The following is an 11,673-nucleotide window of genomic DNA, read 5'->3' as shown; positions in this document are numbered from 1 at the left end:
TGAACGGCCTTAAGTCAATTAATGAAACTTTATATTATTTAGAGCTCCTGCAAAAGACAAACTTTTAAAACACAAATGTTTTTGTTTGTTTAGCGTGAGACAAGTGACTGAGAAACCATTTACCCAATATGGAATATTTACGGGCTTGTTTAGTTCAAATTTGATTAACTAATAAAAGAAATAATCTGGTTAATAATAGTTGTGTATTAATAGTGGAATTGGTGACAAAGTTTTAAAGCAGTTTTTTTTCAACCTGTAAAAGACTGAAAAATTATTTTTTTATTGACCAATTAAAAAGTTTATAATTTACAAAAGCTATAAAAATATCTTAAAGAATATTAGCGAAAATTAATATTACATTTTCAATTAAAAGAAATTTTTGGTTAACTTAAAAACTTGTAACAAATATTTCTAATAGAAATTAATACATTTATAATATCTGCTGAACCCGCAAACGTGTTTTTGCCATATATGTTATTAACACCTTTAATCCACCCTCCCTTATAACTTAGGTGTATGAAAAATAGATATTAGCCGATTCTCAGACCTACCCAATATGCACACAAAATTTCATAAAAATCGGTCCAGCCGTTTCGGAAGGGGTATTGTAACTAACATTGTGACACGCGAATTTTATATATAAGAAGATAACACAACTTTAAATATGATTAATAATGATATAGGGCTTGATTCACAAGTTGCTAGATAAATTGATCTCGAAAATAAGTTATAGATAGATTTTATTAGTAGGAAATAATATAAGCTCTATCTTCTATTAGTCAGGAAAAATTAACTATTTGGAGTTAATTGTATAAAACATACATTTTTATCTGTTGGAAACAGTTATATGTCAGATAGCTTTATTAGCAACTGGTAAAACATGCCTTACCCTTATTAATATGATTATCCATAAACAAAGATAAATAAAAATCGTTAAAATAAATGTACATTTGTTAAAAAGAAATTAAATAAAATTTTCTTCCATTTAAAATATAAAGAAAGTCTTAAGAAAACGTGAAATACTTAAAAAGAAAACAAAAGATAACTTATAAAATGTTATCAATTTCTATGAAAATCTTGTCAAACATATGACAATCAATGAAATAATTAGTTTTTTAACATGAAAAAATATTTTAATTTTATTAACAATTAAAAATTGTCATGAAACTTTTGGCAATATTATATATTATTAATTATATATATATTAAGTTTTTTTGATTGATTAAATGCACTTGTTATTATATCTTTTAAGGAATGTCTTTTTCCAATTTGATTCTCATTGAAAGTGTAAAAACGAAAATTTTAAAAGTCCTATATAGGATTCATTTTTATAACACACAACCTTTTAAGTTCAAATAAAGGAATACATTGTCAAAAACATTTACAAAATGTTAATTTGACAGGGCAAATTGATTACATAACATTTAAAATAGATACTAGTTTTAACTTGGCCACTCTCAGACATCCAAATTTTAATTCTTTAAATATCAGTCATATTTTAAAAAATGTATTCTCATTGATAAGTTTAGCTTCAATGACAAGGTTTGTTTAACACTAGCATCATAGTCTATGTCACCCGCTGATAGTATAGTTTCCCATCAGTGAAAGAATTTTTCAAATCGGTTCAGTAGTTTCGGAGAAATTCTCTTTATAAAATTAGTATAGATAATAATGTTATGTTAACATTCATATAAACATGTAGTAAAGTTGCGTTAGCACCTTACTTAGATAATAGATCAAATTATTAATTACCAATTGTATATTTCTTTATTATTTAAAATGTAAACTATAGTTAATAAATTTATTTTAAGCTCAACAAAACTACGTCTATGCTGTTTGACTAATCCGTGATTTACAGTATTTTTTGAATTCTAATACGCTTATAGTTAGTTAGATGTTCATTGTATTACCCTAAACTATTTACTACTATTGCTGCCACAGGAATAACACAGTTAAAGTACAAAAAAGGTGCTTTTAGGCGTTGGTATTTTTGATTTCAGACAAATTAAATTACATTCCTTGAATATAAAAATAGACAGTTTTACTTAATAATGTATACAAATTTTATAAAAACCGTAGTGACATAACTGCACTGGTCGCATTGCTTCACTAGTTAACATTTCACTTTTCTTCTTCGCTTTACATAGGTACATCAGCGACATACTCCACTGATAATAATAAATCGATCAAATCGTGTGGTTGTAGCCAATGCCAGGGTAAGGGGTCTCTGCAAGCGGCTCTTCTACGTCTCGTAATTCCACAGAGGACAGATAGGGCACATACGAAGCAGAGAACTGCGAATAGCTGGAACAGGCACTTTAAGGGCTCCCTGTGAACAAACTGACGGGTTGAGAAATGTTGGACAAGGAAAGATTGTTGCTTCATTATTTATTTAAAACATATTACAGCTACAGCTTTAGCCGGTAATATCTCACAACTGGGCTTAGCCCTCATTCCCCATGTAGGAGAAGGATCAGAACTTAATCGACTACACTACTTCGATGCGGGTTGGCGGGTATATTCCCTATTATGAGTAACGATCGCTATCAGTACATGATAACACGAGGGGAGACCTACAAGAACTAACAGCCAGACCGGAAATAATTTTTTTTTTCTGGATTGGGATTATTTTTACTGGGAGCGAATAAAATTCGCACACAACGCCCGCGGCGTTTTTTACGTTAGTGGAACGGCAATTTTAGCGGTCGTGATCGATGGTGATGTGGTTGTAAATTGTATGGTTCTATAAATAATGGTGTAAGCAGACACATACCACAAGTATCTTCTGAGACTATTTTGTGACGTGTGACGTTTCACACAGTTGGTGCAAGGCATTTCCGCTTGAGTCGACACTGATGATTGCTCTGTAAATATCAACGTTAATTATTATTTACACATTACAATGCTTAAAAGATATCCACTACTAGCTCGAATTTTACAAATAATATCTAGTCTAATGTCTAACATGGTATGAAACACTATTTATTAACGGTATTAGTTTTAGGTCAAAATAATGTGATTAGGTTAAATAAATCAATTTCTACATGAGAAAAAACTCGAGGTGAAACAAACATGAGCCTGATTAATAGTAAATTGTATACGTTATTTTTAGTAAAACTATTCGAAAACGGGATATTTACGATGTTTTTTATTTACACGAGTCTCGTGAACAAGACATTCGTATTTAATGTCGAAATATCGAGCTGCGCATAATGAAAATAAAAAACATTGTAAATATCCCATTTATGAATAGTTTTAGTAAAAGAAGTAACCATGTTAATTTAAAATCTTGAAAATCTTATATTTTTAGAAATTATTATTATTATTATTACGTGTACATCAATAACGTGTAATAACTAATACTAAACAATATAAAACATTTAACGTTAGCTAATAAAATGCAATCAAATATTTATGATCCAGCGTTTTATTAATTTTGTTTGTAGAGACCATCACCAATTATGAGGTACTTACAAATTTTTCTTACCTCATTTGATAATATATAAAAAGAAACTGTTATTGTACCTACACAACTGTTATGATACCATTAACTCTAACAATAGATCAATTTATTACTAAGACAACTACACTACTAAACGCCTAAGAAACTACCTTAACCTAAGAAAAAACAAACTAATTTCTACAAAATCCTAGGTTTTTACTGGCAACAAAATTACCACTTTCAGTCTGTATTCCTTCTGAGCATGTACTACAAAGTAATTCGTCAATTTTGTCCCCATGACTTGCGCATGCGCCTTCCAAAACTTCTAGTTTAACTTTCAAATTATTTACAACTGATTTTAGAAAATTATTACGATCATTTCCTTCGGAAACCAATCTCTGTAACATATTTAAGTCATCTTCGTATCTGTCCAAATCTCTTTGCATTTCATCAGCTGTAGCACGCGCGTGTCTCAGTTCTGTTTCTAATTTTCTTGTATATTTGTTTAAACTATCGCAATGGCTACATTTGTTACAGTCGACACAATGCACGTTATTATTATAGCCACAACGTTCAAAATCGTTTGAATCCGTCTGTGTACCAAAGTTCATAACTTCTATATCTCTGAAAACTTCTAATAAGTAACGACTTGTGTTTGTAGTTTTGTCGTGTGTCTGAATTTGTCGTTTTACTTTATGTGAATGAAGGTCATTTTGGGGTAAATCTATTCTCTGATTGGTTGTATTGAATGAAATATCACAACTGCACTTAAAATCTTCATTATAACACATATCAATTTTTGTTTCTGTTTGTGTTGAAATACTACACAATTTTTCATAGTCATTTTTATTTTTAAATTCTTTACAAATATCTTGATAGAGTTTGTCCGTCTGCGTTGCAACTGTAATTGTAACAGTGTTGTTCAATTCTGATTGCTTGTCTGTAGGTGTACAGTTTAGATCTGTTATGTTATGTCTGGACAAGTTGAAACTTAGTCGTATTTCATCAAATAGGGACATGTTTGTAGTCCGACCTTGGTCTTCTCTTAAAGCCTTTACAAAAGATTCTTCATCTAGCAGGCGGCCCTCTAAAGTTAGCGATTGGTTATCGACAAAGCATTAGTATATAATGAAGAAATTTTGAGCTATATTACAAGACATTAACGGGTTAATTTTTTAAGGCTATGTTTATAAATAATAGTTTAAAAAAAATTAAGAATAAAAACACACTTTTAAATAATACAAACTAAAAAGTAGAAAATCTTATAAAATTAGGGTATTGTCATCAGTCCTCGACCAGTCTACTAAGTTTAAATGAAATCTGAATGTATGACGTGGGTCAGAAAGAAGATCAAAGGAGTCGGTTACAAACATACAAACATACAGGTGAAGCTAATATAAAGCGTGTAAAAAAAGTAACTTGCTAGGGCAAGTTCTAAATAAAGGAACAGTTTGATAAATAAATTCTCCCATTCATTCTGATATTAATAAAAAACTTTTTAGTTGGCAATACTAAAATGACAAATATAAAGAAGATAGTATGAGATTTAAATATTGCATTAGATAGAACTAGTATAACTTTAAATATATGTAAAAGGTTCTAGTACTTAAGGGACTATTAATGAAAGTTTAAGAGTTGGTGACGTTACATTGGTTAAATGATGTAGTTTCAAAACATACATATCCAAGACCAAATCTATTTTGCAGTAAAAGTAAAAGGTAAACACAAATTCAATTTGGATTTGATTCAATAAGTATTTTACACTTGATAACCTTATAAAATAATTATAGTCTGATAATTAACGATCAATTCAGGCATAGTGTGGGGGATGCCGAGGAGGTTATGTCAATAATTAAATAATTCAATTGTCAAAAAAATTATAATTCCAAATCACATCTGCAATGTAACTAAGATATAACAAATACACTAGAATTGACCAACTACTCCTTTTTTGAAGTCGGTTTATGAGCATAATGAAAATTGTGCTTGCAATGTGTTAAATTAATTTGGTAAAAAAAAATTGGTAGGGGTGGCAAATTTATGGTAGGCTCTGGGCGGCAAAAACCACAGTGGTTCAATAAACAGGTTTCCAAAGGCAAAAAAAAGGACTAATTTCATACGCCCTACAATGCATTCAGACAAAAAGCAAGTTTCTCAGTTTATTTTTATGTATGTATAAGTTTATCTCACCCTGAGCAAATCTGCTGTCAGCGTTAAGACTGTCCAACGCTGTTAACATCTGATCTTCTGTATAGCTAACGTCAATCGAACGATCAAAGCGTAAGTGGGTTTGATTTGATTTATTTAGCATATCTTTTAGCTCCATTTCAAGAAGAACCTGAAATAAAAATTAAAGTTACAGTTTTATTAGTTTCTTTACACATAGATTTTGAAAATTACATTTTGGAAGTTAGTTAGAAGAGGTTAGTACATGGTTATTAATTTATGCAAATTTTTTTTTAATTTTGACATTATAAGAATATTTATAATCAAGTGTAAGTTATCTATAATTTAAACAAAAAGAAAACTAAAAAAGAAAAAACAAATTATCACCAACTTAGGTTTCAATTAAAAAGAAAAAAAAAAAAAAAACAAAATTAAGAATGATAACTATCAACATTAATTTAAACAGTTCTTTATTGTTAATTTTAGGAATTTACTATTGACATTACTCTACAAAAAACCCACCTTTTCCTTAATGATTTGCTGCATAAATTCTTCTTGATCCTGTAACCTAGCAGATAAATCAGCATGTTCTGTCCTTAACGTCTCATTCTCTTCTAGCAGGGTGGCCTGACGCGAGGCGTACATGTCATTTATACGGTGACACTCCTCTTTGGACTTTGAAAGTAACTCTTGGAGGGTCAGTTTCTGGAAATCATATCGTAGTTTTGAGAGGTTGAAATTCAACCATAATTAATGATGGGCTTTTTTTACATTTGGTATCACTTCTCGTTGAACAGACTTTAAACGAATCGTTTTTTGGCGAATGGCCTCCAGTTCAGGCTGACAAAACGCTTGTGATGCTTCTGGTGTTATAAACGTCTATAGGCTGTCTATAGGCTACGGTAATCTAGTTGTTATAGTATAGTAGTAAGTAGGCTTACCTCAGTCTCCAGCATCGCCACTTGATCTGTAAGTACTCTGGCTCGTCGGCGAACAGCGTCCAACTCCCGCTGAGATTCATCTAACGCTCTTTCACTTGTAACGAGTCTCTCACACGCCTCCTCGTAGTCGCGACGTACGTTTCCTAAGGCTGAGGACTCTTCGCGTAACCTGGTGAACATCAACATTATCATCATTGTAAACCTAATATATAAAATTCTCGTATCACGGTGTTTGTAGTTAAACTCCTCTGAAATGGCTTGACCGATTCTCATGAAATTTTGTGTGCATAATGCATATAGGCGGGTAGGTCTGCGAATCGAACAACATCTATTTTTTATACCCCTAAGTTGTGGGTGGGGTATTAAGGGGGATAATAAGATATATGGCAAAACAACGTTTGCGGGATCAGCTAGTATTAATTATAATAATTTCTAATGTTTACGCGAATTTCACTCATTATAATTAAACAACTTTTTCAGATTTTATTGTGGTTTATTAAGTTTTTCGAATGCCCGACCTTTCGAATACTTTACAGTAACCACGGTCACAGGAGGACGGTCTTAATAAACCACGATAAAATCTGAAAAAGTTGTTTCATAATAATCAATTATAATATTAAAATATAAATTAATTCTTTGAGATCACAATTCAGCCTGTAGCGTCTCACAGCTAAGCATAGGTCTCTTTCTCAATGGATTGGAGCTTAATTCACCATGCTAGTCTACTGTGGATTGGCAGATATGTTCTAAGCTATAGTAGGGAGAGAGTAATAATAAAATGTTGCTATTACATATTGAGGTGTGCTCTGAGCGTGTCTCTCTCAGCGGTGATGGCAGCTAATGCTTCCTCATGGTGTCTGTCGGAGTAATCAAGCTGAGTTCGCAATTGTTGTGCAAGGTGAGACTTCTCGCGCAGTTCGCATTGCAACTCCTCTAACAAGTGGAAACCTGGGGAACAAGGTTACAATTATTATTATATACTGGACTCTTAGTTGTCTATAGCTTGCCTTGTGTAGACACTTTACTTCCTTTTATAGTAAGATTAAGATTTTAATGAGACCATATCAGGTACACATATGACTAGATCCAATAGTTTAGATTAGCAATGTCAGGTCAGTCAGTTAAGAGATTACTTTAGAGGTAAAGGTATTGAATATAACTATACAACATGACATATACCTGCATATATATTACATATAATAATGCTGATTTTTTTTTTTTTTTTGATCTGACAAGTGTCAGCATAATACAATTTACTGTAAAATAGACTCATCTCACTCTCACTCTTTCTGTTATTATGATAAAAGTGTATTGAATGTTATATTTAAAATCTGATTGTTGAGGTGAACTTCTAAATATGATATTTGTGTAAATATCTAAAACCTCTTTTTCTATACAAAGTTAATTAAATAGTCTGAAGGATGGAGATAATTAAAAAAAAAACATATATATTACTTAACTATTTGATATAGATAAAAAATAATGGACTATATTACAAGTTAGGATTAAGATTATTTTTAAACAAGAATGTTTTTAACTATTTATATATCAAGTTCGACTGTAAACAATCAAGCAATCATTTAATCATAAAAAGTTTCTATAATAATAATAATAATAATAATAATCATTTATTTCAGACAAAAATTGTCCATAAAAAGTGTTAGTAACAATGATCTTATAAAACTATGTTAGTAACAATACTACAATACTAAAACAAAATTAGATAAATTACATAATATTAAATACTAAATACTAAAATAGGATACTTTTGACTGGCCGATGGTAGGATAGAAGTTCTACTTGACTGCGTGCAGTCGTATCCAGTGCTCCATTATCGGCGAGTCAAAACTATCCGTCAGTGCGCCCAGGATGGTGTTGGCGCTAGCTCGCACCCGTCGCAACATTGATGCGCTACGCTTGCGCATTATAGCGCCAAAAGAGTCCACCCCCGCTTCGGCGAACATACCTGAAGCGCTGCACCGCCAAGACAACCCCATCAATAGCCTAAATGCATTATTATAATGGACGCGCAGACCACTGCATGCCTTCCTCTATATATCAAACTAACTACCCATTCCTTTATCCATACTCTTCCACAAAAATACATGTTTGAAAACACAATATAACGCATGATAAATAACATTATCTTAATTATCTTATCACTTTCACCTAAATTCTTTGTTTTTCTTATTCAAAACTTTATATCATAAAAAGGTCAATGTATTCATTGGTCAAATTACTCTCACATTTAATGTTATAATATGTAATTTAGCTTACATAAAAAATGTATAAAACAATTACTATACAGAAAATACATAAATATCTTAACATGTTAAACGCCGGCTTAATTTTTTAGTTTTTCTGTTTGGGCCTTGGCGGACACCATGCAGTGAACACACAACTTTTCCGTTGGTGCCGCGGGGGACACCACATGAACGCGAGCCAGGGTCAACTTAAAAAATATGACTTAGAAACATATGTCATATTATCTAAGGAAAAATAAGTAAGTTCTTTAAGAATGCATATGGTAGTGTAAAAAACAATTAAAGTATACATTAAAAAAAAATTACCATGGCTCTGAGCATTCAGTAAACTCCTTAAAAACCTCCATACAATACTATGAAACAGTAATATATTGTAAACAACGAAAACCATTATGAGAAAAGAAATTAAATTATACAGTAAAATTAACACCATTTTTGTTCTGAAACAATACACAGACTAGATCGTTTTTATCAGTAACAGGTTTCAGATAATTTACATATAACAATGAAAAGTAAATGTTTGTTCAAGATATAAAGACAAAATGAGTGCAGAAATATTTATAATACATTTGTGTAAGCATAATAACTTGACGAGTTATGTATTTTTTAACAATTTTTTTTTTGTTGTTTTTTGTCATTGTGTAATTAGTGTTTAAATAATACAAATAATGGTAAGGTTTTTGTAACTATATGTAAATATTATATAACCTTTAGAATATTTTAATATTGAATAGTGCTTATTTTATACAGTAGCCTTTAATTTAATTGACATACAATATTATAATTGATATAAAAAAGGAAAAAAAAGAAATATAATTATAATTTTAGTATAATAAAATCATTAAATTATTTGTGAAGCGAAATATTATGAAGGTCTTTAGAAGTATGATTATATACTATTGATTAAAAAAATTGCAAATTATAATTTAATATGGTTTACCCTGGTATTATCTTTGTTAACTTTTAATACTTGTCGGAATATAAAATAACTATCATAACTTGCATCTTATTAGCTGAGATTTGTTACATAATGTTTTATATAACAAAGATATTGGCCTATATTCTTCTTGGAACATGTTATAGGAGCAGGTTTATTTAAATCAATAAGAGTTTTTTTAATACCACTATTAACTCGAGTTAATTTGCATATAATAATTTAACTTTATTAAATCAAAATATTAAATAAATTATTTCAAGTGGACTTGCCATCAGTTGATATGCCGGAATCAGAATCATGTGGTACCTGTCCACTCTTGAGATTAAAACTGTAAAAGATAAGAAACATTTATATGTACATTACTCACTTATATTATTATCATTTAAAACAACACAATGGATATTTTGCTTCCTTTTCACAGGTTTTTTTTTTGATTTTGGTTTTTGTGTGTGACCAAATATTCTCAATACAGAAACAAATTTAGTAATTATAGTCCACATAATTACCATTGGTTAACTAATCCAAATAAATTATTGAAAAATTAGAATTTTATTCTTTTTTTCATTGAGACAGGACAATGGTTGTAGGGTCACTTATAGTTATAAAAATAATTATTTATTTATACTCTTGATTGTACACTAAAATCGTTTTACATCTCGATAAAAAAAGAGATGTACAAGAGGCGGTCTTATTGCTAAAGCAGCAATCTCTTCCAGGTAACTTTAATTAATTTTAAAAATTCTACAGATGTTTATTGTGGCTAAGTGTATTGGTCTTGTATGGGCCATTGTGTGGAGTGTTTATTATGTTTTTACCTTTCATCTAAGTCAACTTTGACTTTCTGGTTCTCGCTGTACTTGTTCAATGTTGAAGCCAGCATTGACACTGTTATCTCAGGATTGCTCTGATCTGGGTCCAGAAGAGATCGGAGATAGCTGTACTCTGTCCTTGAATTTATATAAAAGACGATTTTTCATACAAAGTATTGTACACAAATATGAACTAGTGAACAAATGGCTGGTACATTATTTTGAATACTTTATGTTTTATTTACTATGAAAAATATGGAGTTAGAAAACTTTTAAAATTAAATAAGACAAAAAGGCAGATACTTTCGTAGTAAATTACTAACTAATGTTATTTTTCTATAAAATTATTTGTTCCTATAATAGCAATGACTACTTACTTATTCGTCTTCACGAAAGGCGCGAATTTGTCCATTAATTCATTAACACGTAAAGTATTAGTGCTATTGGCTCCACAATAATGAAAAATCTGAAGGGCTGTGACGATATATTCTAAAAATGAAAATAAACCAAAATAAATCAGTAATGAGGAAGTAAACCAACGCATAGTCATAATAATAAACGTTTAAAATTATACTCACCGTCGGTACTACGATCACCATCTAGACTCATTGTTTAGGCCGAACTTCACAAGGTACAAAATACAAATATCTTGACAATTATAGAATAATATTTATTTTAAACTGAAAAATGTCACGCATGAACGTTACCGGTCAATTGTTTACTTTTCATTAGCCTAAATAAATTCGTTACGCTACAACGAAGTACAAAAATAGTTTTGTAATAAAAACGGTTTAACGTCAGTAGTGTTGCCTATAAAGTAAGCGATATAGAATTATATATCGATACGATAGCGCTTAATTTTATTGTCGTCTCGTAAATAGTAATTACTAACTACTGTAGTGTTGCTATGTTGATCTTGGCCAAACGAACTAATCCTCTTATATTTAAAACGTATAATATCAAAAGTACATAAATGGTATTGTTTTATTTTTACAAGTAAATTATTCATTTTATCTAATTCAAATATTTCATAAAACAAAAAATCGATAGTCGATAATAACATTGAAAATTACTCGCGTCAAGCTCTATCTTGACAGATAATAAATAAAACCAC

At 30.3% G+C, this 11,673-nt stretch overlaps 1 protein-coding gene across 1 annotated transcript; it reads right to left on the bottom strand.

Annotated features, from left to right (window-relative positions):
- Positions 1-1,972: 1,972 nt before the first annotated feature.
- LOC123656557 (median body protein-like) lies at positions 1,973-11,168 on the bottom strand. Its single transcript, XM_045592226.1, has 11 exons — positions 11,138-11,168; positions 10,937-11,048; positions 10,566-10,697; positions 10,020-10,078; positions 7,341-7,497; positions 6,550-6,718; positions 6,131-6,313; positions 5,633-5,780; positions 3,678-4,529; positions 2,774-2,879; positions 1,973-2,329 (listed from the first exon to the last, which is right to left on the bottom strand). The coding sequence occupies exons 1-11, from the start codon at positions 11,166-11,168 to the stop codon at positions 2,140-2,142; spliced, it is 2,139 nt and encodes a 712-aa protein (XP_045448182.1). The 3' UTR covers positions 1,973-2,139.
- Between the last annotated feature and the right edge of the window lie 505 nt (positions 11,169-11,673).

Source organism: Melitaea cinxia, chromosome 9 (assembly GCF_905220565.1).
Source record: "Melitaea cinxia chromosome 9, ilMelCinx1.1, whole genome shotgun sequence".
Taxonomy (NCBI): Eukaryota; Metazoa; Arthropoda; class Insecta; order Lepidoptera; family Nymphalidae; genus Melitaea; species Melitaea cinxia.
Note: the sequence above shows the minus strand (reverse complement) of the source record. Positions and strands in the feature narration are given on the sequence as shown.

What these genes read in the sequence shown, in the direction of transcription:
- LOC123656557 (XM_045592226.1), bottom strand. Translation starts at nt 11,168, where the DNA reads ATGAGTCTAGATGGTGATCGTAGTACCGACG. An exon ending in TTCCGGCATATCAACTGATG is followed by an intron (nt 7,498 to 10,019) that starts GCAAGTCCACTT and finishes CTTGTTCCCCAG; the next exon opens with GTTTCCACTTGTTAGAGGAG. An exon ending in AGCAAATCATTAAGGAAAAG is followed by an intron (nt 5,781 to 6,130) that starts GTGGGTTTTTTG and finishes TTTTTATTTCAG; the next exon opens with GTTCTTCTTGAAATGGAGCT.